The sequence below is a fragment of the Pangasianodon hypophthalmus genome, chromosome 5 (genome assembly GCF_027358585.1).
Source record: "Pangasianodon hypophthalmus isolate fPanHyp1 chromosome 5, fPanHyp1.pri, whole genome shotgun sequence".
In the NCBI taxonomy this organism is placed as follows: Eukaryota; Metazoa; Chordata; class Actinopteri; order Siluriformes; family Pangasiidae; genus Pangasianodon; species Pangasianodon hypophthalmus.
In genome coordinates, this window is record NC_069714.1 from 26619647 (window position 1) to 26647039 (window position 27393).

The 27393-nt window shown below is 38.6% G+C and overlaps 1 protein-coding gene across 3 annotated transcripts in view; it reads left to right on the top strand.

Annotated features, from left to right (window-relative positions):
• Positions 1–27393, top strand: part of znf385b (zinc finger protein 385B) — a 197381-nt gene that overhangs the window by 18755 nt on the left and 151233 nt on the right. For 2 of the 3 annotated variants that reach the window (XM_026946824.3, XM_026946809.3), the window contains exon 2: positions 22436–22729. In XM_026946824.3, the coding sequence (XP_026802625.1) occupies positions 22438–22729 (292 nt within the window). In that variant the 5' untranslated portion in view covers positions 22436–22437. Of the gene's footprint in view, positions 1–21995; positions 22354–22435; positions 22730–27393 lie in introns of those variants that run through there. The other variant, XM_026946816.3, reaches the window with a different exon arrangement.

Genomic DNA, 27393 nt, shown 5'->3' on the forward strand with positions numbered 1-27393 from the left:
TGACTCAGGACATCTCTCTTCATTTAGATTTTATAGCTCAGTGTAGCAAAAATAGTAGCTCAGCTACATTAAAAATACCCTTAAACACAGTTTTGTACCAGTAAAAATAATCTGTGTCAAATAAATTGATTCCTTCATCTTCGGTAAGCACTTTATCCTGGTCACAGCTGCCGTGGATCCAGAGCCAGTCCCGAGAATGTTGTGTGCGAAGCAGGAATAGACCCTTAGATGGAACGGCACTCCACTGACACACACCTTCACATCTAAGGGGAATTTAGAGTCCACCTACTGGCAGGTCTTTAAGAGGTGCAAGGAAACTGGGGAGCCCAGAGGAAACTCACATGGACACAGGGAGAACATAGGAAACTTTACAAAGACAATAACCCAAGCTCAGGATTCAGCCACACTAACAGATGGTTTATGGGAAGGATATGTTCCTGACCCCCTGAATGACAAAACTAGGTGACTGAACAGATACTCATCAGCACATGTTCTGTCCATGCTCAAAACATGGTGCTTAAAGATAATCCCTTCACTGAGGGTGCAGATCATTTAGATTAAAGATAATCTGCTCGCACAGAGGGACAAATTATAGCACTGATCACTCTGTAGGTTATGTGCAGGACTGTGGAAATGTCCTTCTCTGAGATGATTAGTCAGTGTTGGATTACAAGCTTTTGCATAATTACAAGGTTAAGACCAAAAGCTGAATGCAAAACAACTGTAATGCCCTTACGTGTGCCCTTAAGTATATAATATCTGCACATTAAAATCATTATATTCACAATATCCATATATTTCTATGAGAAGTAGCCTATTGCATTACATAACTTTAAATTAAAATTAGTATTTGATCTAAATGCATCTAATACATAATCATTTCTATAGTAACAACTTAAACAGGAACGTTTATGGTGGATGCTCCGTGTATCAAAGCCTAATAATAAACATACAAGAAAATGTCATTATTGTGATGTGTTCTGTAAGGAAATTTATTTAATCATTATGGAAGGAGTCTCCAGTGTGAGCACTTTTGAATGTTCAGTAAGTTATATTACATGTAACTATAAATGATTAAAAATCACAAATTGTCGTTTCTTAATAAATTAAAAAATTGCACTTGACATATCACTGTGGTATTAAAGGAATAAAACACTTCAGGATTTGCTGTTATTGGAAAGTAATCGTATGAAGTTATCTCTGCATCACATCTGGCTGCATCACACCATCCCTTCACTGATTATTTTCTTATAACCACACACCCGGAAATGTTTTATTCCTTACTTAACGCATTCCTCTGGGGTAATATCTTTTCCTGAATGGAATATGTTCTTATTGATTTCAACACATTGAAATAATAGCCTTGTTTATGAGCTAATTCTATATTTTGAGTCATCCGGGTTCCTGAAGTTGTTTACCGTCTTACTCTTGACATTGTATCAGCTTAATTTGGCTGATAAGGTCTGTGAATCACCTCCTCGCTCTTCACGTTATATCAGCGTAATGTGATTGATAAGTGTCCTTCCTGTCTTTATCTTCAGAGCCTCTTTAATAATTCATCTTTTTCCTCTGTATGCTTGTTCACCATGCGAGCAGATCAGGTTAATTAAGGTGTCCCTCAACAAGGTCATTGTAACCTTAATGCTACGTTTCTCTCTCTCTCTCTCTCTCTCTCTCTCTCTTTCTCTCTCTCCCTCTCCCTCTCCCCCACTCTCACACACACACATTTCTCTCACTGATTACGTTATCTCCAGCCCATGCTGAGGAACGTTCTGTTTCCTCTGCCGTGTGTTATTGGTATTGAGGCCTGGCCCATTTCCACCCCCCGCTACCGTTAAGAATCAGCACACACACACACACATGCACACACTCCGTTATCAGAGTAAGTTACAATACTGCTCGCTTGAGTGTTTGTCTGTGTGTGTATGTACATAAGTATCTCCTGCACCTTGGTGACATTCACAAATTGGCTGAGCTTTAGAGAGTCATAGGACGTCCATAAAATCTATACGGACTTGATGTGAATAGCAATGTAGTGGCAATTTTTCATTGCTGTATGAGAGTGTCCTACTGGTTAGCCTGTGACTTGAGGAACCATTGGTATCAAAAATACAGTTTGTTGTGGGTGGCTCCAGCAATCACAAAGGATGTGGACTAATATTTCAAGACTAAAAACAATAAAATACTTGCTTCAGTAAAAAAAAAAATGCAATTATGTTCCTAGGATTTTTACCCCATTTTCTCCTAGCCAATTCCATCCACTAACTAGCTCTCCCCCATCACAGCTAGCTAGTGGGAAGTAATAAAAAAAAATGGGGTAAAAATCCAGCTACAAACTGGGGAGGGTGAAGGCTAGCATGTATTTTCTCAGATGCATGTGAAGTAGGTCACAGCCACTTTGTCACAAGGCAGCCGAACACCCAGAGGTAAGCACTGTCGGCCCTCTTCCACATACATGATCTCATAGATGGCCAGGATTGGTTAATGTCACTCTGATTGACAGGAGAGAGAGTAACACCATCCCTCTCAGCTAGAGACTATGAACAGTTTCATAGCTGAAAACTCAGGGGAAAGTGCTATCTGCCCTCTTCCACATACATAGTCTCACAGATGGCCACGATTGGTTAGTGTCACTCTGATTAACAGGACAGAGAGTAACACCATCCCTCCGAGCTAGAGACTACGGCCAGTTTCGTTCCTTTGGACTCCCGGCTGTGGCATCGAACCAGGATTCGAACTTCAGTCTCCTGATGATAGGGTGAACACTTTTCTAACTTCAGTTGTATTAGGTTGGTGTATGCTACTTGCACAGTGGTTCAGTGTGTGAACGGTTGAAGCTTACATTTCTTCCTGCTTCAGGTTTTACATTGGTGGTGAAAGATGTAGACTGAAATGGAGTACCTTCTTGATTTTTAGATTGAAATGGAAATGACTACAACTCATAAAAACTGTTAACTTTGTATATACACAAGCAGCATCGACTGAGGATCCTAGAACTCTTGACTACCAGTAATTAAAACATTAATAAAATAAACATTCATTGGAGCAGTATATGAGTGTACATATTTCTTATTTTGCAGAGATTTTGCCCACTTCAGAAGTGACATAAAGAATGATGATATAAACTGATCAGCAGTTCAGACTGTGGGATCGTGTTAAAACAAGCCTGCGTGGTTAAAACAAGCCAGACGCCATCCCCTGACGAGCCCAGAATCCATCTGGGATAGGGGTTTGGTGTATTTGGTGTGAAATTAATCAGCGATACACAGTTCCAGGGATTTAGCATTAACTTTGTAGTTCACTAGTTATTATCTTTAGTTCTTTTTCCAATTCAGTGATCTTCACTTTCAAACTCGTAGCACCAACTGTGAGTGTCATACCAAAGCCACTCATAACCTCTTCTGACATGTTTTTTTCCCTTTCATTTTGCTTTTGAGTGCCATTTGTTTCATCACTGTTTGCTTGGTCTTTAAACACCAACTGCTTGTCAGCTCATTTGGCTCTGTGAAGCTTCTTTGAAGTGATAGTGATAAACCTTGAAGAACTTTCAATTTATATACAATATCTGTCTATGAGGTAAAAATGAGCTAAGAAAATATACATTACAATGGGGTTTTTACGAGTGACTAAGCTCTTCGCTATTGCCAAATTCTACCCACATTTGCTAGGAATAAGACCTAGGAATAAGAATTTCCTCCACCATTAGCTGTCTAGCTTTGTTTGAGGCTTTCCATACTAATACTGCTAATAGAATAGAAAGTCGATGATCTGTTATTTTTTTTTTAAATAAATGAGTATTTTTCTTGTTTGAAAGAGATTATTAATTTGCAGTTCCATTGCTCTTGAAGCAGATTTACAGATGTTAGCAGCTGTAAGTGATTAGCAGGCTAGCCATTGTCATTCCCTTGGGCCACCAGGACCAGCAGACATTCAGGCTCCTTTAAATCCACACTGGCACTGTTGGGCCTTACAGGGAGGGCCGACATAGCCAGCCTAAATACATGTTGGTCCAGTGTCAGTTTGCTACCTGGGTGTGGTATTTACACAGACTCTTATTTCTTAGGAATAAGAAGTAGAAGCTTGGTCGAATTTTTAAACACATGTGAATATGTGAGCTATTCATCTAGCCAACGTTTTTGGTAGCTAATCAGAGAAACAGACAGTAGCCTTTGGTAAAACTCTTGGAATAACTACAGGAGGGATGAGTATCTGCCAGGTTGTTTTGCGTACGAATCTAGAAGATTGATATTTGGCATCATCCAATGTTAGATGTATAAGAAATGTACACTGATACAAGTGCTTAATTATTTATTTCTAGAAACCAAAACCTTGCATCATGTTGTGGTAGATGTGAATATAAAGTGGCTTTATACCTGAAGATATAAATATGATGGCCCATTAAATCCAGCTGCAGGATCACACCCTTCTGATTGATTTCTCCTGCTAATGCACTCCCAGTGTTAGCAATATGGAGATAAAGTTATATGATTCAAACCAAGTAAGTTGTTCAAAGACTCCTCTAAAGCATTCATCTTTTTGCTATCCAGTTTGTTTATTATAGATACATGCAATAGGCAAGTAGTGCAGTTAGATATGTATAATTTTTTTTCATCTCCCTGCCAAATCACTGACATGTCTATCCAGTCAGGACTGAGGTTGATTTCATACTTTAATTTTTTTCTGGAGGTTGGTGAAGTATGAAAGCCGGTTTTGAGCTCAGGTGCAGAACTGATCCCTGGTCCTCTTGAAAATAGTGTCCTGGGGTTTGCTTCTGTATGGCGTGCATGGCTAAAAATCAGCTTAGTATTCTTGCTTGATGACATGCCATGCATCCGAAAATGCTGTTTTTTGTCACTTGAGTGTTGGTACCACAGAAAAATAATTTAAAAAAAACCCCAGCAAACTGATGAACCTAGTGCCTACCATTTTGCAAACCTACACACACACTCACACACACACACACACACACACGAGATGTATGGAATTACGCAATTGATCCAAGGAATTTTTCCACCCCCAAACAAGCCCAGAATTGTTCCTTAAGTATTCACACCAAGTGTGAAACCGACCTGAAAATATCAGACCACTGTAGAGTTGATAAAAAACAGTGGATAATTTGGAGAAGTGAAAATAAAATCACATGCAAATGGCCCCCGTGTAAAGTTAATCTCATTCTGAATTGGGCTAATAAATAAAATTCCAAGCATTTCCCCTTTGGGGATAAATAAAGTGTATTTAATCGAATAAGCTTCCATTAGGATGACCGAGATGTCCTGAAGCATTTTTCTCCAATTAAATGAAATGAAAAAGTCTCTACTCTTTTTTGCTAAACCTGCCAGGAGACAAGCTTTGCCAACATTATCAGTAACAGGGTCACGTTCAGTGCCTGTCCGAGGCTTCTGAAATGAAGATGTTCGACCCTGACCTGGTGTCCTACCTCCTGTTCCCCTGCAGACAAGGCAGCTCTGAAAAAGTGTGCTAATTGCAAATATTTACTCTTCCTCATCTTTCCATTTCTATTCCTCTCCTCCTTACGCTTTTGTACTTTCTTTTTACTGCTATTTAATAACGTCCTACTTATAAGTTCCCAGTGTGCCAGTGTCAGCATGTGCTGGGGAAAATGCTGAGCCACATAAATATATATAGAATATATGTGGTCTACATTCTTCTCTAAGGAACATTATATCATTGTACATTTCCCTGAATAGCTCATGTACATCGATCTTTATGTTCTCAAGGCCAACTGTCGTCCTTTCCAGTGGAACTTGTATATCAGATTACAGTTTGGAGGGAAGTCAAGTAAGGACACTGAAACTCAGTGCAATTTAGAGTAAATGAATCAGTGTGAGGCTCTTCATTCACTCATAGCATGGCATCCAAGAATAAAGATAGCAGCAAACCAGAGATATAACGTAACTAAAGATTGGGCAAAAATATCCCACTTGAAACTGGGTACTCCATGACGAGCTGTCTCTATCTTCTACAGTTTTACGTTCTCTCCTTTAGAATGTGATCAGAAAAGATGGTAGATGTCTGAGACGTTCGTATTGGTGGTGGGGAATTGAGGTTTGAACTTCAGTATCATTAAACTCATATGGGATATGTAAACTGTTCTAATGGGACCAGTTCCAGCAAGTCACTTTGGAACGACTCTGAACTTCTGTATGCGTGTGACGGATTTAGACTTTATTCGGGTGCCGTTAAAAAGTTGGCCTTTAATTTTAATCACTTAAAAGATTTAGAAGATGTAGTAATGGACTCAAATATTAATGAGCCTGTGGAGTGCTGTAGCATATTTTTATTCCAAAAAAAAAAAAAAAAATGGTGAAAAATGCCACTTTCTTAAGTGAAGAAAACTATAATGATATCACAATATCATAATTTTTCATAAGTTAGTTTTTTTTTTAATTCATTTTTTACAAATTTACCCACAGTAATGCTTTCTTGTTGGTGATATTTAGATCTGTTTTACATTTTCTACTGAAACATGTGCTGTCTTCAACGTAGATTTTATGTAAACCTCTCCAACACATAGCTAGGCTGAAGATTTTAGGCTCAGATTGGCTTCCTATTCATTATAAATGCTCAATATCTAGGGCTGGCAACAAAAGTTACGTCAATATTTATGTGGGGAAAGTTATGTGTATTCAGAGTCAGGTTATACACCTGCTTAGGTTGATTTTCTAGGCTCGGTATTCAGATGATTAAAATCAACTGCGTGTAGTTCACAGCTCCGAGGTTGCCAGATTTTTCTTGATCAGAAGCGTCCAAAGTCGGCACTAGCCTGAAAAAAATCAAGGATAGAAAATCTGTACTGAAGAAAGAGGTAGCATTGTTTATCTTTGCTGTGAAACGTAATACGAAAAAAAAAAAAACAAACGAGACAATTTAAAGATGAACAGTTAAAGAAGACTAATATGATAACATATGAATGAGAAGATTGCAAGCATTGAAATAAACATCTAGTCTAGTATACTACCAATACATTGCTTCATGAATAATCCTATTTGTAATTATAACATCAGTTGCTGAATATTTGGTTTAATTTAACAGCATGGCTTCCACCCTCATTATTTGCCAACATATAAAATAGCACTTGATCCAGCACATCCTAGTATTTTGCATTTTATTTATTTTTTATATCATGCTCAGAACTTAATGAAGACAGCCTTGAGATACTAAATGGAGGTCGTGAAATCGTAATGTATATGCGGGATGTAGGTTATTTTATTGCGTTTTTAATACACTGTTCCAAGTTGCTGACGTAACAAAATATAGCTGTTTTTGTTCATTCAGTGTGTTCTCCTGTAAAGAAAACATACCCACGATTTGAAGGATAAGCTGACTGAGCACTCATCTGCTACACTAGGTTTCTCCAGTCTGATGTCTGAATACTAATGTGCATAGTTCCAGTATTAAATCCTCTCTTTGCAAATGTAACTCAACCCTGAATACAGCTTATTGAGAATAAATTAATGGTGTTCTAGACACTATATAGTATATAGAATACTAGAATCTCAAGACTGTTGGAAATTAACTACGTACATGTGACGCCACTTTTAGGACTATATTCATTTTTTAAAATATTTATTTAGAACATTTTTATCCATTCAAGTCTATTTTTCAGTTATTTGTCTTTTAAGTATGCCTTTGTCCTACACCAAGCGGCACAAGAATTATTTAGACACCAGGTTTAGGAAAACATATTTTGACAGACGTGACTAGATGTAAAACATAGACTCCTAAACATTACATACCAGAGAAGTATTTGGACAGTCAAGACATCTATTGAGGTTTATTATGGAGTTGAATCTTCCACAAGGCCTACTGAGAGGCAGCATTTTTATATAATTTGGTCTCCAGAGACTGTAGCCACTTGCTGACAGATAGGAATGAGTAAAAGCTGAACATTTCAGCTGTCCAAAGTGAAGATAAATTTGGAAATGGAGTGCTGAGAAAAACAAGATTTTTGTTTTTTACTTAGTCTTCAGGTTTTTTTTAACTGGTCTGCATTTTTTTAAATATCTTCCTGTTTGCAGTTGTATGATATCGTGATATTTAAACTGGATGATATTATTATCGTAGTATCGTTTAGTACCATCACTGCCACTGCATAATATCTGGGAGGAAGCTATGCAGCGTTTTTGGCCAGCATTTGGTAGTCCATTGGTGGTCCTCTAAGATTCCTTATTTTGGACAAACTTGGAGCAGAAGTGGCTTGTCCATTATGACTATTCCATAATTATGAGTGTATGAAAGCTCTGTCGTTTATTAATATTGCTGGCATGGTTTGGCTCCCCTTGTCTCCTTAGAGTAAAGAGTCACTACAAATCAATCCAGAGTTCTTCTGCCTGATCACCTTTATCCTATAATGAAACATTTATATATCCTGTTGGGCGTGGTCTCTTCCAGGATGACCCCCTGCCCCTCCATCCACAGGGCTCACTGAATGGTTTGATGAGTATTAAAATGTTGTAAATCATATACTGTGACCCCCACACACACCAGATCTCACTCAAATTGAACAACTATGGGACATTTTGCGGGGAGCAGTTGGGGGTTCGGTGCCTTGCTCAAGGGTCTCACCTCAGTCGTGGTATTGAGGGTGGGAGAGAGCGCTGGTCATTCACTCCCCCCACCCACAATCCCTTCCCGGACCCGAGACTCGAACCCACAACCTTCAGGTTCACCTTCGGGTTGCAAGTCCGACTCTCTATCCATTAGACCACGACTGCCCCCAGAAGTTATTTACTTCCAGAAGATATTTACTTCCAGAAGTTATTCCTATGGTTAAAATTAGCTAGGTAATCTAACATGACCTGACAGACTTTGTGTGTATCTTGCTATTTAAGATTTGTTGAAATTGTTAAAATAGTTAAACCTTGTCAACTAGAAGACCGGTCATCCCAGCAACAGGAAAAAATCAGGATGTTGTCTTTAGAGTCAGACAGATGCATTTTTTCTTGGAAACTAAACAAAGGCCTTGTAAATGTATAGATCAAATAAATACTTTTTTCTGTTCTTTGGTCCACTCTCTTTGTTGATAACATTCAACGTGTAAACCTTTTGGCTGTAGTAAATTATACCACAGCCATCGTAGTTAAACTGGAGCAACTTATGTGAAACTTCCAACTGAGAAACCTAAAGTAGTCAGATAGGAGGTTTTAAGCTTCTTAAGCTTAGCTGTGAAGACAAATGAAGCATCCTTTTGGATTTCTGCTCAAACAGTGTCATAAGGAAGATGAATATGATTGCAGGAGTGTATTCAGACACCTGTGATTGGCTAGTGTTGCTCTGATTGACAGGTGAGAGACTAAAGACATATTTATAATATGTATAATGTAGGGAAAATAGGCAAACAATACCCTAATAAGTAATAGGAAAATTTGGAAATGCTTCCTGATGATGGGAATCTCTCTTTTACTTCATTTTGTTTCATGCCTCACCTTTATGCAGACATCTTCTCCCACTGCTTAGCAATCTTCACCTCCTGATTATAGGCAAATCTATTAATAAAATACCACAGAATAAATAACTCTGCACCCTGTGCCTTGTAGTTTATGTATGTTTATACTGTCTTGTAAATTCAGCCATGTTTGGAAACTCTGACTGGTGAACTCGGAATAATGGAGGCTTATGGCTTTCCTACCTGAGGACATGTTTCCCACCTTCTCCGCTTCTGATGGGTGTTAAATCTGGAGTGTGTCACTCTTTCCCGTCTGTCCTGCCCACCTATGAAGTGTTTTATTAGCTGTGCCAGCACTATTAACAGGAGTAGGTACTTTTTCTAGACTGAAACACTGTGCAGGACATTTTCCCAGACAGACCAGTGTTTGCAGAATTAGTCACCAAAACCAGGAAAAAATGAACACCTCTGGATACTCATCAAAAAAGACTGCACGTCCCTTGATTTATTGTGTGTTTGGCTCAGTGTGCACTGTAACCAAGGAGAACGTCTCATTTCCATTGGATACACGTGAGATATTGGATATAACAATATAATGGACTTTTTCACTTTATAATAATATACGTTTTTATAGCACTAATAAGAAATTTGTACAAAAAAAATCTCTTAAAAAGTAACATAAATAAGGAAATTAATTTAGAAAGTAATAAAGGAATAATAATTTAGCAAAAAAAAAAATCAGTGAAACATTAAAAGATTTTTTTTACTTTATACTGAAAAGAAATAACAGTAGATTAAATAAAGTAATATAATAAATAACAAAATAAAGGTTATTATTGTTATTATTGAAAAAGTAAAAGAAATAAGTGGTTATTAAAAGTACATTTAAAAGTTATGTTATAAAATAAAATAAAAGAATTGGCAAGAAAAAAGGTTTACGAAAATAAAATGGAAAGGTTTGTGAAAATAAATAAAAAGAAAAGAAATAAAAGAAAACAGGAGTGCTTTAATTAAAAAAGTAATAAAATAAAACTCCAAAACAGGATGATTCATTAAAAAAAGTTTTGAAAAGGTCTTTTAATGAAGTTTGAAAACCTTCAACAACATAGGTGAACCTTCTCGGCCCTTGCTGTGTGTTTGTGGGTGTGTGCGTGCGTGTGTACGTGTGTGTAAGTAAGAAAATATGCTGAATTGGAGGTATCACACCTGCGTGGTGAGGACATTACAGTTTTTTCTACTAGCAGATGTAATCTTGGATTATTTTCCCAAACACTCAGCGTTTCTGAGCAGAGAATCCATACTACTGTCTCCATCTTATCTCCTGATCTTCTGCTTTTTTTTCACTGGTCTTCAAACACACACACACGCTCTTCTGACCATAACGCACAATGTCACTAGATCACACAGGTGTGTTATCCACACTCTTCAGCGAAATATCTATCTTACTAAATAACAAATAAATGGCCAAACGAAGAGTTTAAAATCATGTTATGGTCAGATATGCTTTGAAATATAATGGAGCATAAACAGTTTCTTTTTTTTTTCTCCTCCTGCTGTAATGAGGCTTAAAGTCTGCTCTCTTCTATCAGCACGATAACAGAATGAGTCACGGCTGCTTATGTTACGTATCCATCCTGCATGATGACTGGCTGATGGATAAAACCTTAGAAAACCAAGTTTATATGTGAATTTAGAGAGAATTTTTTTTTCTTCAAATTTATATAGACCCCTTTAGTGTAAATGAAAAGAGATGTATGCGCAACCTGGTTGCAGAAAGACCCGAGTAGCCTAGCAGCCTGACGCTGGTTATAATCTGGTTATAATCTGGTTGTAATCTGGTTATAATCTGACCTAGAATCTATCAAGAAGTTTATTTATGAAACGGATTGAAGTAGTTAAAATGTAATTAGCACTAAAAGACAAAGTGATGTTCAGCTAAACTAACACTTTCAAATACTGTAACTTCAGAAGAATCTTATGGCTTGGCGTCCTGTCCTTGGTTAAATGATGCTAAGCGGTGGCCTAGCCAGCAACGACCGAACATTTATACACATCTCATAGAAACTCTGAGCGCTTATACTAGATAGAAATGAAAAGCATATGATTAATGATTAAAATGATTAAACGTATAATGATTTAATGATTAAAACTTCATAATGTTGTATGATTATAACATCAGCACTGAAAGCCGAGGTGCTGCACAAACAGATGCCATAGACTCATTTGTTAGCTGGACAAAGTTAGCTAGCTAAACGTGTCCATTGTAGCCAACTCCTCAGTAAGAATGTGACATAGCCATCTAGCATTAGTTTCCTGAAGTAGATTTTAGGCGAGCTATGTAAGTTTGTTACAGCAATACAAATTTGGCATTTTAGCTAACTAGCAAGCTAAATTCTTAGGCAGCAAGCCAGCTTCACTGATTTGATAGCTAGCTACATAGCTAAGCTCTGGACCAAATCTCTCCTAACTGTCTGTGACTGCAGACGTCTGTCTTCTGCTGGCTGGGGAAAGTGTTTGATTTGATAGTGTGCAGTAAAGCAAATGTGTTTATGAACACTTTTCCAGTGTATTATTACCTGTTTTGGCGAGATATAGTACTTATAAAAATTGTTTAGAAAGCTAAAGGAATAGTTATAACATGCTAAGTATTAGCCAGTTAGCTCCCCTTGGTTATATATTTGTTGTTTTATTTTAGTTTTTTTTATTTACCATTCTACACGCTTTTGTAGTTGCTGAATTGTTGCTCTGTTCATTCACAGTGTTTAATAAGCTGCTATTCACAAACCGTGATATTTCTCAAGGTTAGAAAGTTAAACAGAGCTAATGACGGCTTCTCGTTTGACTTCCGTCGGAATAAAAGGGCTTAATAACCAAATCTGGGTCTTCACCTTGCTCTGTGTGTGTGTGTGTGTGTGTGTGTTTGAAAAAGAGAGGAGGAGAAATGCTATAATCTCTCAACTCTTTATTACCACACCATCTTGCTGCCTCCTCTCCAGTGTGTGTGTGTGTGTGTGTGTGTGTGTGTGTGTGTGTGTGTGTGTGCGCGCGAGCGCCAAACACACTACACACACTCGGCCCTCTAAACACACACACACAATATCAGTGAGCGGAAAAGCTTACGTGAGTCAAGTGCTTGGCCGTTATATCCTGATTGTGCACAGAGCTTCCAGAGAAATGCATTAGCACAGAGGGAAGGACCATCTGGTGCTGAGAGTGTTTTAGCTGTGAGGTTTAGCAACAGGCCATGTGTTTGAAACAAGCATGGCTGACTGGAGCTGAGCTGAGCTGGGACACCTCTCTCCTTCTCTCTCTCTCTCTCTCTCTCTCTTTTTCATCTCTGTCTGTAATAGGGACAAAAATAACATAGATAAAAAGTGTCTCTAGAAGCATCTAATTTATAAGGATTAAAACATAACGCAGCATGCTGTTATAAAAAGTATCATCTGCGACACGGTGGTGTGATGTGGCCCATCACGAGCAGAGTTACTCTTACAACCCAGAAGGTGATTATTCTCCTATAACAGCACATCCCTCCTAAATAAAGTGTTTTATTCCTCCTATTCCACAGCAACTTGCCAAGAATTACTATTTTAATTTATTAATGAATGACACGTCATACTTTTAACAGTTTATAGTTACATTTAATGTTGTGGAACATCCACGAGACAAAGTTAGTTTAGTTCCTGTTATCTCCTACGGTATAGCAATGAAAAGCAGTCATTCCATCACCAGCGTTTTTCTTCTCTCTCTTCCATTTTATAAGATGCAAAAAATTGCGTCTTGTCATGTTATTGAGAAACCAGAATGTGCAAAATCCTCCATCCTGAAGATTTTCCAGTGTCTGAGAAGTTCTAACACACTAGAGACTCCTTCCATAAAGGTTAAAAATAAAGGTCTCTTTACCGAGAAACTTCACCATCTCAGTGATTATTCTATTGATTTTCTTTGTTAAAGAACACTTAAACAATCTGTTCATTACTAGTCTTATTTTATGTAGATCGTTTGCTATACAAGTCCCTGTGAATGGGTTGTTACTATAAACGTGTGATTTGAATTCCAGCTGGCACTACTGTCAGAGCTGCTGTTTTAGAAAATTAATCAACACCAGCTGACCAATCAGAACTGAGAATTCAACAGCGCTGTGGTGAGGGGAAAAAATAGTGATGCTTCTGATACTTAAGATGTGTATCATTGGGTAATGGTAGTGTAAAAATACGCCTTTAAAGCCACCAGTGCTAAATCTGTGCTAAATAATTCTGCGTCAAACTGTATTTTGAAGAAACAGTGCTTAGAGTACGAGCCTTGCTGTTTCTTTTCTTTTCTTTTTTTTTCTTTGTTAAAGAGAAATCTTCAATTTGCAGCATTTTATGCTTTGGTAAATAAGACCAAGTGTGTGTGTGTGTGCGTGCGTGTGTGTGAGATAAAGAGAGAGAGAGAGAGAGAGAGAGGGAGGGGAATCGTCCGTCTCTCTATCCGTCCTTCTTTTCTCCGCCTGTTGTCTCTGGAGTATCTTGATGCTTATTTAATAATTGGTGTTATTTATATTCCCTACATACTCCTGCTGCTGAACTGCTGCTGTTAGTAATTAAAAACTGGTGTGTCTTGCGGCCCGTTCTGCATTGTCTGAGCCTGTACTTGCCCCTGGTGGAGGTCATGAGCGATAAATCGTTCCCGCCTCCTCCTCCAACGGCAGGCTTCTTCAGCTGACTGACTGTTTGAGAAACCACAGCTGTGACTTTAATTAGCTTCTAATTGAAGAAAATAAGCACCACTCAACCCCGATGTCCTCCTCTCCAATGTCCTGTGTTTTCATTACTGCTTTCAGTTACATTACACCCTTGTACTGTGCTGACAGAATAGTGTGTATCGCCTGCTAGCGCAGGAGTGTGTAGCGCAGGAATGTCTGAGCTGCAGCGTGCTACGGATTTTGTAATGGCTCACATTGTTGAGGGAAAAAAAAATGTCACACTACGAGCTAAAAACTACTACATAGGAATGATGCTGCTGGTTTAATCTGGATGATGCTTTTATGCAACAGCTTCACATATGTCCTCTTTTCCCTGCTCATGTGCTGCATTCTCCTTGACTTGGGATGATGGAACTTACACCATTTTCAACCTCTGAGCATTCAGGCTACAAAGTTTGTCTTCTGTTAGCAAACAATCTAACTGTGAGGAGTGATGTACATTTATCTCCTCAACACCGCGAACTGTATACCCAGTGTTACAGATTTAACAGTTGAATATGTTGATTGAGCTAAAGCAATACTTGTATATATACAGTATAATTGATTTAAAGGTAAAGAAGTGCTACTTTGTTTGCTGGTGGTGATGTGAGCAGCCATGTGGATTTGACGTCACATGCTGAACTCGTGGTGGAGGAGACCGTCCTGACTTTCCCAGTTGGAATTCTGAGTTGAGGGGGTGATTTCTTTGGTTTTTTTTCTAGTCGGAGGTTGGAAATTCCGAGTTATTAGTGTTATATGAATGCAGCAACACTATTACTAAGGTTCATTCTACATGCTAAGACTGTTAGTGTTACATGTGTGACTATAATTAATGAGATTTTAAGGCACTTGGGCTAAATGAATGCATTTTTTTTACTGAGTTTAGAAAAACAGTTGTTTTAATTTTTCAAGAATCTGTAATGGATTGTGTAGGATGTAAAGATTAAAACCTGAATGGATGTGCTGTTATAGGAAAAAGATCAACATCAGGGTGGTGTAATATGACTCAGTGCTAGCTGGAGCACCCCAAAGTTGATTATTTTGCAATAACAGCTCATATATACCACAGCAAACGACACATCATACTTTTATCTAATTATAGTTACATTTGGAACATTCACGAAACAAGTTGAAGTTAATAATTACAAAAAAAAAAATTGGGTATTTTACTGAGAAACCACAAAGTCCCCCGTACTGAAGACTTTCCTGTGAGGAAAATGTAAAGTTACAGCTTTGCTTCAGACTGTTGCAAAGCGCTGACACTGGAGACTCCTTCCAGAAATGCAAAGCAAGCATCTCTTCATAGAAAAACATTCATGCAGAACCGTCAGCAATTATATGTTTTTCTTTAGTAAATAATGCTTTTAATATGTTTATTATTACAATTAGATGGGGTGGAGCGTCAACCATACAAGTGCCTGTATAAGCTGTTACTATAGAAACCATAATGTATTAGAATAAATGCATTAATATAAACCTGTGAATTGGATTGCAGTCAGCATTAGTGTCAGAGCTTCTCTTAGAGAAAATTAATCAACACCTTTTAACCAATCAGAATTGACAATGAAACAATGCTGTAATGTAATAGTTTCTAACCAGTAAGTAAAATCTGCAAAATATTTGGAAGCAGATAATGCTATTAAGCTGTACGCTTACATGAATAATAAGTGCTCCTTGCCCCCGTTGCCTCTGGCTTGCTCATTAGAGATAAATTTAGAAATAAAAAAAAGCACTATATATATATATATATATATATATATATATATATATATATATATATATATATATATATGTATATATATAATTTATTTAATTATTTTATTATGAATGTTATATTATGTTCTTTATCTGGCACCTAATAGAAATGTTTGCACAGCCCTGGCAATTTTTTCAGCAGGAACAAACCTGCCCTTGGCAGCAAGAGCAAAATAATTAGACTTCATGACTCACTTTGCTTCAATAATATACAGTAATATCAACCTCTTAAATACAGACTGGGTTAATGACCTAGCTTGTGAAGTAATGAAGTAATGTCTGTACTAAGGACTTAATTCAGCAGTTAAAACCCAATTTGATCGTCGTAATCTAAATGTTAAGCAATTTATTGTCAATTCATATGTTTATAAGAAGCAGCTTCTTTCTCTGGCATTTTGTGTAAAGGCAACAGAATCATATCAGTTCACAGAGTAATGAAATGGTGGTGGTGTGAAATTAAGATGCAATGAAATTAAGATGGGGGCAGAAATTCCTAGAGAAATGACAAGAGCAAGGTGATGAGTGTGTGTGTATGTGTGTCTCTCTCTCTCTGTAATATCATGTGAGCCCAGATGGAGCTGAATTGACCTGTGAGGTCTTGATTACTTCCTGTAGAGGACGTTTATTTGAGAGGAAGGAAATGAGAGGGAGAATGTTAATGTGTGTGTGTGTGTGTGTGTGTGAATGATGGCTTTGATTCCATAGATGACATTTTCACCTGAATAATTGACACCGTTTCAGAGGAATCAGTGATACAAACATTTGATCTCACATCAGAGTCAGTTTCCTGCAAGCATCTGTGAGAACAATGTGGCGAGCTTCTATTTTCACGTGTGTTGTGTAAGCGTTGTATAAGCCAGTGGAACGGATTGGAAAATATGTCAAATCTGAGCCAATACAATGCGTAGTATTAACCTGATGAATCCCTACACCGGGTATTTAGGTATAAAGAAATTAATTTAATTCTTGATTTATCTATTCGGACAAAATTTTACAATCGAAAAGCAATTGATCAGAGCAAAGTACTGGCCCGAGTGAGAGAAAATGAGACGATTATACAGGGGATCTGGATCCGTGACCAAAAAACAAATTCATGTTTGAAATAAAAATAGATTTAAATGTAAATACTTTTAATAAGCTTAATGGAATTGTATATTTGAATGTTTGATTGATTTGATTTGTTTGTTTTATTGTGATTATCTTAATTTCACAAACTTATTAAACTATTCTTGTATTTTTAATTTAATGTATTTTACTTTCTTTAATTTCACTTGTATTCTTTTATAGCGAATTAACTTTCCATTGTTGATTTACTGATTTACGTGATGTGAAACACCCTTGTCGTATTATTCAAGTATAAAAAACACCATCTAAATGACCTCGACTTCCTATATAGTGATGTAATCGGATGACTGTTACAGCAACGTCCATTGATGGCTAGAAAAAAGGGAAGGAATGAAAACCACAAACAGCAAAGAGATGTACAAGCACTGGCTAAAAGTGGACCACAGAAATGGAGGACAAACTTGTGGAACTCGCCTTTGTGAATCTTTTTTTGCGTACAGTGTAAAGATACAGAAAAGTCTAGCACTTCAGATTACACTGATTTCCCTGGAATCCTGGATTTTTCTTCATCTGTGCTGTGTTTGTGCTGTTATTCATCATGTGTGTGACACCTCGTATTTGCTTAATGCCTAGTCATCTAGTTCACACTATTTTTAAACCTGCTTTAAAAATCATGTAGTTTTTGAGCATGTGGTATTGTAGTTGAAATATATTTCACAGTTTGTGTATGCATAAGTTTGCTGCAGGTACAGAAATGCATTTAGATTCAGAATCAGGAGTACTGGCTCAGGAGTGTCAGACTTCAGAGCACAAAACAATGCAGCATGTAATCTGTAAATGCACCCTTAAAAAAAAAAAAAAAAAAAAAGAAGAAAAAAAGAAAAAAGTTAAATCTAGTGCTTAAAAGCATGCCAAGACTTACTCAGCCATACTCATACTAATTGAGGCGACACTGTGAGGCGTCACCGGGACAGCGGGATGAGGGTCATGTGTGCTGGTATTAGCCTGTCAGAAATGAAACACTGGGACGTTCCCAACTCTCAGTCCCCTAATCCATTATATTTTCCATTAACATGTTTGACCCCTGCACTCTACTGTCTCTGAATGTTCGTGCTCCACCCTGCTTTGGTTAATGATGGTTTGAATTACTGTGTCATGAATTAATGAAGTTGTGGATATTTTAAATATCAAGGGCAGAGGAGTGATTTGGCAATGAGCACATTAGTCCTACTGAGGTCATTGGGCATGTTTGCTGAAAAAATATTTTGGAAAGACAACATTAAATGCTCATTTCTGATGACCTTTAAAGCAGCATTTACTCTACAATGCCACTTAATTAGCTCCTTGACAGTAAACTGGCAAGGTCCTAAAAACTTGTTTCTTTTAACCATTTGCTGAGGTAAACTAATGAGGGTGTTCAAAAACGAGCATAGTTTATTAAGCGAGCTAATTACTGTATATAAGTAATACAGATAGCCAGTAACTCACATCAGTTGACTTCTATCAAAATGATGTAATATAGTGCAAGCTCTGTTTACACTGACCAAACAAACACCTAAAAACCCAGACACTGGATTGTTGTGTTGTACTCGATTTTTGTTTCTAAAATGTTTTTGTTTGCTTTCACAGTGATTCTTTTACTAAACTTTAGAAATGTTAGTGCTTGATGGAGAATTTTAGGTGTTTGATAGAGAATGTTGTGGAATGTTGGTGTTGATGGTGAATGGTGTTGAATATTGGTGTTGATGGTGAATATTGGTGTTGATGGTGAATATTGGTGTTGATGGTGAATGTTGTTGAATGTTGGTGTTTGATGGTGAATGGTGTTGAATGTTGGTGTTGATGGTGAATACTGTTGAATGTTCGTATTGATGGTGAATGGTGTTGAATGTTGGTGTTTCATGGTGAATGGTGTTGGTGTTGATGTTGAATGTGGTTAAATGTTGGTGTTGATGGTGAATGGTGTTGAATGTTGGTGTTGATGGTGAATGTTGGTGTTAATGGTGAATGGTATTGAATGTTGGTGTTGATGGTGAATGTTGGTGTTAATGGTGAATGGTGTTGAATGTTGGTGTTGATGGTAAATGGTGTTGGTGTTTGATGGTGAATGGTGTTGATGGTGAATGGTGTTGAATGTTGGTGTTGATGGTGAATGTTGTTGAATGTTGGTGTTGATGGTGAATGGTGTTGAATGTTGGTTTTGATGCTGAATGATGTTGAATGTTGGCGTTGATGTTGAATGTTGTTCAGTGTTGGTGTTGATGGTGAATACTGTTGAATGTTGGTGTTGATGGTGAAGGTTGTTGAATGTTGGTGTTTGATGGTGAATGGTGTTGGTGTTGATAATGAATGTGGTTAAATGTTGGTGTTGATAATGAATGTTGTTAAATGTTTGTGTTTGATGGAGAATGTTGTTGACTGCTGGTGTTTTATGAAGAATGTTGTCAAATGTTTGAGGGGGTGCTGACTAGCTGCATTTCTATTCTGACTGTGATCAGGTGGAAGAAAGAGAAAACTAGAGAAATAAAGAGCAAAGGAAAGAGAAGTAGAGTGCTTTGCTTTTACAGAAAAGCCTGCAGGTGAGGCTTTTTGGCTGTTATTGATTTATTCAAAGTTCAGCTATGATCCCTGAAGCGTTTCAGCTGTAGACTCACACTCACTTGACATTGATCCTACAATAAACATCTGTAGACTACTGTAGACTTCACTGTTTTATGCACTGCATGAAACGTTCACTGGGACTCACTGTAAAGTGGGCAAGCTTTATCAGCTAGGAATTCATTTGCTTCTCTGGAGATCTATTTCTTTTTCTCCACTGTACATCATATTACCCCCATTTTAGACCCAGTTACTTCACTCTACAACCTAATACACCCACTGAAACTCTTCAACTACACACCATATTACCCCACTGTATACCCAATTAACCCAATGTCCATCCTAATACCAACTACCTATTATTCCCCCTGTGGAACAAACGCCCCTTCACTACGCACCCCATTACCCCACTGTACACTCTCTGTAATACTCCCACTGTAGAGCCCAGTACCCACACTGTAGACCTTGTTACCCTCACTGTCAACCTTATCACCCTCACTGTACACCCCATTGCCGACCTTATTGGCCCTTTGACCCAACTGTACACCCACTTACTCCCACTATACCCTTATTACTCTGACTATAGACCCTATTACTCCTACTGTACACCCTATTACCCTCATTATAGACCATAAGCTCATCTCTCAGTATATTTAAAGAGCACTCCAACCCCCTTTATTCCTGAGTGAAGGTAAATACTCTCACCTCTGTGCTGCTGTGGCCCAGTGCTACAGTAGTAGTGATAGTATTTAAGGTATGTTACACCCAGTTTGTTACCCTCCCACTACACACACACACTCAACAACCTCAGTGTTGGAGCTCCAGTTTCATTCTGTAAAGGCATCACAGCTATACTAATGTACTGCAGCTGCTCTCGGTTTTGCTCTGTCCTCATTTCCGCTGTAAAGTAGGACAAGCCAGGAACTTAAGTAACAGCGAGGGGTTAGAGACACCAGTAATACACAGAAAGAAATTGATTAAGAAAAGATAAATGGTTCTTTTTTTTCTTTAGGTTATGGTTTCTCCTTCACTGTGTTAAAAATAGCTGCTGCTGGAAGTGAGAGACCTGAGAAGAGCTCAGGAAGTTAAAGGATATGTATGTGCAGGAGGATTAAAGTGTGCAGCTGCTCACATAGATTTGTGTGTGTGTGTCTGTGTATGTGTATGTGTGTGAAAGAACATGGGATTACTCACCCGAATTGACCACATGGCCACATACATACACATATATCTTTCACCATCATGTAGACACACACACACACACACACACACACACACACCCCTCAACTCTTTCTCACATAGTGACTCTTTCGATCACTTTCTCTTTCAAGCACACACACACACACACACACACTTTTACAGACACATACTTTTTCCCTCACTTTCTCACACACACTATTAGATATCACATCCACAGGCTTTTCTCTGGAGTGCCGCTGACTCAGCCGTTGTGTTTCCACAGCTTGGATATCACACGGCTAAGGCTGCAGCCTGTACAAGCGGTGTGTTAGCGCTCATCTTCAGCTGGCACGTCCACATTTTACTGCTTTTCTTGCAGCTTTCAGACCAGAGAGGCTTATGTAAATCCCAGTAACCTATTCCACATCCTAGCAAAGTGCTATGACTGCTGTTCTGTCATGCAGCCAGTGCAGGAGGTTGGGGGATTAATCACTGTCTGACCTTTCGTGCCATTTGTGATTCTGAGACCCTGTTATGAAAAAACACCAATATCAGATTTCACCAGTAGACAAGTTTCATTCAGGAGCACATTTTTGGACAGTAAAATGGTTAAACTGTTTGACAAGTCGCCTTATATTGTGGCACTGTTGAATTCTCAAATCTGATTGGCCAGATAGGGTTGATTAATTTTCTTGGACAGCAATGTAATTCAAATCACAGGTTCATATGAAGACCTTAACATTTTTATAGTAACAACTTACAGAAGGACTTGTATGGTGGATGCGAAAGTTTCAGAAATACCAGTTTCAGTATTTTGGTCAGTATTTTGTTTTACCACTGGAGAGTCTTCAGGAGAGAGGAGTTTGCATTTCTGGTTTCTCTGTAACATGACAAGCTGAGTTTTTTTTTGTGTTATTAACTTCAGGAGAGAGAAAAAAAACAGAGGCTGATAAGGGAATGACTGTTTATAGCTGCTATAACAAGTGATAACAGGAGCTAACTTGTTTCTAGGACATTCCACAACATTAAACATAACTTAAAATGGATAAAAAGTATGACATGTTGTTCTGTAATAAATTACAAATGGCAATCTTTGACAAACTTCATTGTTGTATGAGAGGAATTAAACACGTTGGGACATGGTGTTATTGGAAAATAATCAACTTAGGGGTGGTAATGTCCTGGCACAAATCACACCACTCTGTTGCTGATTTATTTTCCTAATCCAAATATTTTTCAGTAATCAGGGAAGAGTTCAATTAAAACCCGTTTAGGAAGGTAAGAACCCTACACTATCCAAAGAACACTTGGAGCCTAAGGAATCTCTCTCTCTCTCTCTCTCTCTCTCTCTCTCCCTTTCTTAAGCCCCATGCGAATGTGTTTCTTCGTGGAAGTGACAGATGGCTGCTGGAGGTCACGGCTCTGCGGCCGCTCCTAAAACCATAGGGAGGAGCCTAGGCAGGGCATCTAGCAAACACACACAAACACACTTGCACACACATACACACACACACACCCATTCCAGACCTCCACCCTGACACCTCTCATCTCACCATTACTCTGCATTTAGGGTTTAAACTCTCCTGGTTTTTACCTGTGTGCATTGCAGTGTTAAATTTAGGAAGTGAGCTGACTCATTGGAATTTTGGACATTTCCTGCTCTTTTTTATGCCTTTGATACACTCCACATTTCTCTTCCATCTCAGGCATGAAGACTCCTCTGAGCCCGGCACAGCTGATGGAGAACAGCCCTCCACACTTTCCTGTCACAGAGCTGAAGGACGGAATGGCGGACGTTTCGACGCAGGAGAGGAAGAAGCTCCTGTACTCACTCTGCGAGGTGTGTAACATCCAGCTGAACTCGGCTGCTCAGGTTCAGACGCACTACAACGGGAAATCACACCTGCGCAGAGTCAAACAGCTCAACAACGGAGAGAGTTCACCAGCCAGCAGCAGCATCCCAAATCCTCTCACCACGACAATTACAAGCAGCAGCACAGGTGAGACTCTTTACCTGCTATTACCTCAACTAACCACACGAACACTGCTAACTAACAAAGTTTTGATAATGTTAGCAAAACTTGCTGCCAAGATAAACTTCCCAAAGTGTAGCTAGTTAGCTAACATAGCTGGGCAGCATGACAGGGAGGATCCACTATACTACAATGTTTTTGATGACGTATTGTATGAGGTCAAGTGTATTAGTGCTGTCGATTATCATTATACCTGAAACTGAATCATCTTAATGAAGCACAGATGCAATAACATGAATAATGAAGTCAGTGCCCTATTCAGCCCTCAAAATGGCAGCCATTGTGCAGTGTGTATACGTCACCTGAAACGCACGGATAGACAAAGTGGGAGTATGAAACAGTTCATGAAATTGTATCGGCATGTTATTTCTGCAGGGGGAATCGAATGGATCAAACAGTGTGTCTGTTTGATTAAAGGTTAATTCAAACGAATCAGTAAAGTGAGTTGTAATATCCATCACTACTGGATTAAAGGTGATTGTGAGCTGGAGCGTAGCTCTAAAATTATCTAAACATCCGTGATGTTAATGTAACCTGAATTAGCACTTGACTCACAACTCCAACTCATCATTCCTTCCAGCAGTTTCTTTTTATCTCCACTTCACAGGTCAGCAAATTTGCTTAGGGGTATTGTGTAGCTATTTATAAAAAGTGCAGGACACAAAACACAGGAAAGCTGTGTGCTTAGCAAAAATAAGGGTTACTTATAGTGATTCTTCAGTGCGTTTTTTTCCACAGACTTATTACAAGTGCATGTTTTTTTGCTCCTCGTCAGTACCGATACTGATACATAAGTAGCCTACTTAGTATTATGTGCTGCTAGGAATGAATGAGTTTTTGTATTTGATAAATCATGAAAAGCATCCAGATTGATCTCACTTCATATCGTTTGTTAGTTAGGATGGCAGCCTATGCGACACTTACGTCTCATAGTAACACATGGTATTGGAGCATTTTTTTTTTAATAAATAAATGATCAGTATCGGTATCGCTAGTTACTTAGTTATGACCGTCTGAGAAAACGACACCTCCTTTGATATAAAATGGGCTATGTTCTCTGAGAGTTTCATCCACACTGTACAAAAACTCTGATATAAATCATTTTGTTCTCTTGTCGCTAGCAGTGACATTTTTATCTGAGTTCTTTGCTACCATGAGGGAGGAAAAAACCCATGATATGCTAACAGGCCAAATGCTAGCAGGCCATTCTGTTTATGAAAGGCTTCTCAGAGGAGAGTCCAAACGATCATAGGCCAGTTTATAGCTTCACCCCTGGTTTTAAACAAGTCCAGGGTTGTTTGGTGTATCACTAGGGAGTGTGTATGAGTCCAACAAGTGTGTGTGAAGCCAGTGGTGGCCAAATGACGGCCTGCCAATAAGACTCTAGTGAATTAACTGGTGGAAAAGTAGCACAGCGATTCTAGACATTATGCAGTCTCTTCTCAATGAGAAATAACACCCGTGCGCGTGCTTCACTGACTCACTGATGGACAGCATGTGTGAAATGGAACTGTTGGCATTCAGTGACGATGAGAGTTGGCCATTTTATTGCGTGATTATGCACAAATTTTATGAGGCTTCGATGTGTGAAGACTCAGTATGGAGGTTTTTTATTGTGAACTCCCACCTGCTGAGATCATTACAGGGATTTTGCTGGTTAAGCATGCAGATGTCTGAAGCAATGCCGTGTGTGTGGAAGCCTGCCAAAGAGATTATGTATACAAATGCTATATTCTAGCACTGTGTCAAACTGGAACCATATGACTCAGATGTACTTAACAGTGATCCTTCAAAGTCAGGTTACATAAAAATTACAGTTCATAGGTGATGGCAGTCATGAGGAAGTGAATTCAGTGTCACAAGCGTGCCGAGTCATGAACCGGATGGATTTTGCACAAAGGTGTTCGTGTTTGCTGTTTTGTAGTGAAGGATTATGTAATAGCGCTTTACTGAAAACAAGACATTTCAATCGCTAACATTCACTAATATGCCCCAACAAACACCAACATTCCTCAACAAACACCATCAAACATCAACACTACCAACATTCCCCAACAAACACTGTTAGACACCAACATTCACCAATACTTCTAATCAGACACCAACATTCACCAATACTTCTAATCAGACACCAACATTCACCAATACTTCTAATCAGACACCAACATTCACCAATACTTCTAATCAGACACCAACATTCACCAGTATTTCCCATCAAACACTATCAAACACCAACATTCACCAGTATTTCCCATCAAACACCAACATGCCCTATTCAACACCAACATTCACCAATATTTCCCATCAAGCACCAACATTCCCTAACAAACACTATCACTCTCATAAAACACCAACACTTACCAATACTCCCCATCAAACACCAACATTCCTCAACAAACACCATCAAACACCAACATTCACCAATATTTCCCATCAAACACCAACATGCCCTATTCAACACCAACATTCCCTAACAAACAATAACACTCTCATAAAACACCAACACTTACCAGTATTTTCCATCAAACACAAATGTACCCTTTTAACACCAACATACACCACTGAACACCAACATTCACTAACATTTTCAATAAAACATCATGAAACACCAGCATCCACCAGTATTTTCCATTGAACACCAACATTCCTCAGCAACACAATCAAGCACCAACATTCACCAATGTTTCCCATCAAACACCATCAAGCACCATTTTCATAAAACTGGTGTTGAATGTTGGTGTTTGATGGTACTTTATGGATAATGTAGGTGTTTGATGAAGAATGTTGCTGTTTGAGCATTCTCAAACACCATCAAACGTCGACATTCATTAAACACCATCATTTTCCATAAAACACCAGCAAATACCAACATCGTGCTTCAAGTACTGTTACAGATTATTAAACACCAGCATTATTTATAAACACTCACTTTCCAATACTGACCCACAAACCCCATCAAACACCAATATTATCTATCAAACACCATTGCATACTATTAAACACCAACAAACACCATCAAACCACCACTATCAAATAGCAACATCTGTATTAGCATCATCAATATTCACACACCAGGATTCCTAAACACCAGCACTCTCCATCAAACATCATCAAACACCATCACTCTAATTTATTTGGAATGTAAAATGTTCGTTAACAGAACTGTCAAGCCAAATGTCCTTGTAAATGGGTGGAACCTAGTAACAAACACGTACGGCTACAGCACACCAACACAATGTTCAGTCTTGTTAGTGTTTGTTGGTGAGTGTTGGGTTGTTGTGTCAGAAACTTTAACACAAGAGTATTTTTATTCACAAGTTTTAGGCACCTTTACAAGTAGCTAGGGATCATTATTTCAGAACAAGCCGAGGTAATGCGAGTTATGTATCACTTATTACTGACAGGTACAGGCGAGTGTTATGGAAGGTGTGTGTGTGTGTGTGTGTGTGTGTTGGTTATCAAACAGTGGAGGTGTAACTTAGTCTTGGAGGTGATGTAATGTGTGCATTCTGAGCTGCTATATGTAATTACAGCAGGAAGGTGTGTATCAGGTACAGAGGAAGGAGAATCACATGCTGATGTAATGCAGTGTCAGATTCACTGCAGGTTCTGCTAACATGTGATTAGTATACCTGTGTCCTTTCATGTCCCCAAAGGGTTCTCCACTGTTCTCCTGGGGGAACCCTTAATCCTGTCATGGAGAACCATACAGCACAGTGGTTTTCTATTAGAGAGGGGTTCAATAAAACTCATAAGAAGCTAAAAATCCTATACTATCCAAAGAACCATTAAGGAGCTTCCTCAGAAGGTTCTGGAGCTTAAAAGAACCTCTGCCTGTCTGTCTGCCTGTCTGCCTGTCTGTCCGTCTGTCCGTCTGCCTGTCTGCCTGTCTGTCTGTCTGCCTGTCTGCCTGTCTGTCCGTCTGCCTGTCTGTCTGTCCTAAAATGCATTTCTTTCTTTCTTTCTTTCTTTTTCTTTCTTTCTTTCTTTCTTTCTCTCTCTCTCTCTGTTGTAAAAAACCCTTTCATTATCTATCTGTTGTTGTGACATTTATTCTTTGTCTCCATCCATCCATCCATCTATTTCCTACATTCTTCTTTTGAAATATTGTTGATGTATTATCACTGGACAATTGGATTTAAATTATTACACTGTAATACACTGTAGCCATCACTCATCATGTCCTAAATAAATAGAGTTTAAGATATGTTGATAGGGGTGTGTGTGTGTGTGTGTGTGTGTGTGTGCGCGCCCCTGTGTTGCGACACAGCGTTTTGTAGCATCCACAAGATGGCAGTATTGGTATGTTGTGCGTTTGTGAGTGAGCGCTTTACACGCTGTATCGGAACACGCGCACACACACACACACACATATGCGTGCACACACACATACACACACTGCAGCTTCCTCTCAAGTGAACAGGTAAACACAACATTCTCTCTAAGACAGAGATGAGCCAATATCTCTCTCTCTCTCTCTCTCTCTCTCTCCCTCTGTGTGTGTCATCACTCTCTGTCTCTTTCTGTTAAATTACTTTAAATATTTGAGTTATTTACTTCTCTGATGCGTCTCTCTGAGGAACCCCGCCGAGTGCTAACAAACGCTCTTGCTAAACCCCCACACTCATTTT